At 41.0% G+C, this 3,697-nt stretch overlaps 1 protein-coding gene across 1 annotated transcript in view; it reads right to left on the bottom strand.

Moving 5' to 3' along the window:
• Positions 1-2,947: 2,947 nt before the first annotated feature.
• LOC115072274 (serine/threonine-protein kinase 35-like) overlaps positions 2,948-3,697 on the bottom strand; it is an 8,658-nt gene continuing 7,908 nt past the window's right edge. The window contains exon 3 of the mRNA XM_029568970.1: positions 2,948-2,999. Coding sequence (XP_029424830.1) covers positions 2,963-2,999 — 37 coding nt within the window. The 3' untranslated portion in view covers positions 2,948-2,962. The remainder of the gene's footprint in view (positions 3,000-3,697) is intronic.

Here is a 3,697-nt window from a genome sequence, read left to right as displayed (position 1 = left end):
TATAGGGTTCTGAAGAGCCGAACTCAGGTCTTCATTGCAAGGCAAACATTTCACCCACTGAGCCATCTCCCCAGCTGTACTTGTACTATTAGAGTCATCTGTATTTTCATGTTTTTTCGGTGTGTGGGGATGTGTTTTGCAGTGCTAGGGACTAAACTCAGGGCCTTATGCAAGGTAGGCAAGTGCCTACCTTGAGTTACATCCCCAGCCCTCTTACTAATTAAAAACAGATCTATGCGGTCTATCACTTCCTAGAATTATGTGGAATTTCCCACAATAATTGTGGGCTTCCCTGTTTTTCTTTAGCTGTCATTTTTTCTTTATTATTTTGAGATACATTATTAGTGTATATGTTACTTATTTCATATATTTTTACTGAGTTGACCCCTTTATTTTTGCATACTATCTCTCTGTAGCAGCTTCTGTCAACTATGCACTGTGGACATTTGGAGCAATGAACTGGATAGTTTCATTTGTCAACTTGATAGACCTGGGTAGAGGGCATCTCAACTGAGGAATTTCCTCCATTGGATTGGTCTGTGGCCATGTCTATGGGGCATTTTCTTGATTACTGGGTGATGTGGGAGGGCACAGTTCACTATGGGTGGCACCATCCTTGAGCAGGTGGTCCTGTGTTATACAAGAAAGCAGGCTGAGCACAGACCAGGGGAGCAAGCCAGTAAGCAGTGTTCCCTCATGGTCTGTGCTGAATTCCCTTGGTGATGAATTGTGACGTGGCAGACATAAGGAAAAAAAAAAAACCAAAAACCAAAAAACCTTTTCTCCCCAAGTTAGTTTTGGTCAGTCTTTACACCACAGCAACAGAAAGTAACTAGAACAAGTAGGATGATTCCTTGTTAGGTGGGAGGTGCTGTGCTGTGCTCTGTAGACTGTTCAGCAACACCCTTTCCAACACACTATATGGTAGTAGATTCAACCCTAGTTCTGAAGATCAAAAGTATCTCTAGATATTCCCTGGGGGGAAATTACTCCAGGTTAAGCACCACCAATTCATAATAATGCTTTGTGTCTTACAGTCTATTTTGTTTGATACTAACAGTCACTATTTGAACCTGCAAATGTCTTATTTTCTTTCTCTCTTGCTTGGCATGGTGGCTCACACCTATAATCCCAACACTTTAGAGGCTGAAGCAGGATGATTACAATGAGTTCAAATTAAGCCTGGGTTACAATGTGAAACTGTTTAAAGAAGAGGAGGAGCAGGAAGAGGAGAACAGCAGGGAAGAAACGGAGGAGGAGGAAGATGAAGGGGAGGAGGAGGAGGAAGAAGAGGAGGGAGGAAAGGAGGGAGAGAGGGAGGAAGGGAAGGAAGGAAGGGAGGGAAATCTTTCTTGAGGAATATGAAGTTGTCTTTTTAATTCCATTTGACAATCTTTTAGTTGGAAAATTTGTTCATCTTAAATGCAATCATTGATAGATTTGAGTTTATCTATTCCATGTAATTATTTCATTTCTTCCCTTATTTCATTATTTTGAGCATTCATTTATTATTACTTTAGTAATTATCCTAAGATTTACTACATTTTTTTGAGACAGGGCCAGCCTAGAACTCACTATATAGACCAGGCTGGCCTCAAACTCAAAAGAGCCACTTGCTTCTGTTTCCTGAATGTTGGACTAAAGGTATGTGCCAGCACACCCAGCCATATTCATCTTTAATTTGTTAAAATGCAGTATCTTGCACTTTTGCTAATTCTGCATATCCTAGGAACACAATCTTGCTTTTTGAGTTTATATTTTAATACATAAAATTGCACATATTTATGGGGTATCATGTGATATTTTAATTCAGTGTATACGCTGTATACTTCTTATAAACTTTTGGCATGTGTGTGGTGTACACATGTATGTATTCTCGTGCTCACACATATGGGGTATACATGTGTGCGCATGTGTGTGTGTGTGTGTGTGTGTGTGTGTGTGTACATGCATATGGAGGCCTAAAATTGATGTTGGGGGTATTCCTGGACTATTCTGTACCATCCCTGAGGCAAGGTCTTTCAATGAACTCAGAGCTCATCTCACTGATATGGCTAATGTAGCTAGGCAGCTTGCTCTGGGGATTCCCATCTCTGCCTTCCAAGTGTGGGAATTACAGGCAGGCTAACACATTCACCCAGCATTTACACAGGTTCTAGGGATCCCAATTCCAGTCCCTGTGCAGCAAGTGCTTTATTCACTGAGCCATCTCCCCAGTCCTTCTATGAATTCTTAATTCTCTATATAGAGCCTAAACAAGTAATCATTACCTAATTAAAACATTTTTATTTTGATTTACTGCAATATTTATTTTCTCAACTGTTCATTTCTCCCTGCATCTCCTGGCTTTGATTTAGGATCATTTTCTTTTTGTCTGGCTAGCTCTCAGTATTTCATTTAGTATAAATTTGCTGCTGCTGTTCTCCAGAGTTCCATGTCTGTATCCCTGTTGTCTTTATTTCTCCTCTATTTGAACGATAGCTTGCTTGCTTGCTTGCTTTAGAATTGGGACTGACAGGTATTTCTTTCTGTTGGTAAGTCAGCTCCTCCTCTTGTTGCTGAATCTCTGAAGATAATGTCGTTTTGACCATCTTCTTTTCATATAATTTGTCTATGTGTTTCAGTAATTTTATGATAATGTTCTTAAGTGCAACTGTCTTTGTATTTATCATAATTGGGATTCAAAATGCTTTTAAACCCAGAGCATCGTATCTGTCTCAGTCAATTCTGGCTACTGTAACAAAAACACCATAGACAGACAGCTTAAACAACAAATGTTTATTTTCAATTTTGGAGGCTGGAAAATCCACAATCCAGGTGCCAGGAGCACCAACGTGTGGCAACAGTGCTCTTCCTGGTTTACAGATGCCATCTTCTCTTACAATGGACAGAGGAAGAAAACTCTCTGGTATCTCGTCCCATAAAGGCACTGATCTCATCATGAAGTTTCCACCCTCTTGACTTAATCACCTGCCAGAGGCCTTGTTGTGTGACTTTTCCTGGGGAGGTATAAACAAATGTCTACTCACCCCCAAACAGGGCACCAGAGACAGACCAGAGAATGATTCCCCTCAAATCTAGCTTAGTGACCCAGTGAGTTTATCCAGGTTAGCTACAGGAGTGTGAGTCAGGGCTTATGAACAGGAGCTCAGATGACCGAAGGCAGCTGCATCAGTGAAAAGCCCACCCCAACAAAGGCCATGGAACCTATGAAGCTTCATCTTTGGAGCTCCCTGAATGATTCGCACGTAGCCAGGCTGCTCAGGGTCTCTCCCCTGCGTCTTTTTCGGCTCACATAATCATGAACGGGGGCTTTGTGCATTTGTTAAGTCTTGGGAGCTTCCTGAGTCTTAAGGACCCTCCCTCTAGGAGAGAATTTTCTATTCAGAGGAAAGAGTTATGCAGCCGATGACATCCCCAAACACTATCACATAGAAAATTAGGGTTTCAACATGGAAATTGGAGGGGGCACATACAGATATCCAATCCAAAGCAATACTTTGTTTTGAAAAAGTCATCTATCACTGAGTTCAATACTACTTTCCCTCTAGGAGAAAATTTTCTATTCAGAGGAAAGAGTTATGCAGCCGATGACATCCCCAAACACTATCACATAGAAAATTAGGGTTTCAACATGGAAATTGGAGGGGGCACATACAGATATCCAATCCAAAGCAATACTTTGTTTTGAAAAAGT

This window comes from Nannospalax galili, unplaced genomic scaffold (assembly GCF_000622305.1).
Source record: "Nannospalax galili isolate Female #2095 unplaced genomic scaffold, S.galili_v1.0 scaffold902, whole genome shotgun sequence".
In the NCBI taxonomy this organism is placed as follows: Eukaryota; Metazoa; Chordata; class Mammalia; order Rodentia; family Spalacidae; genus Nannospalax; species Nannospalax galili.
The sequence above is the reverse complement of the archived record's forward strand: the minus strand, read 5'-3'. Positions and strand labels throughout refer to the sequence as shown.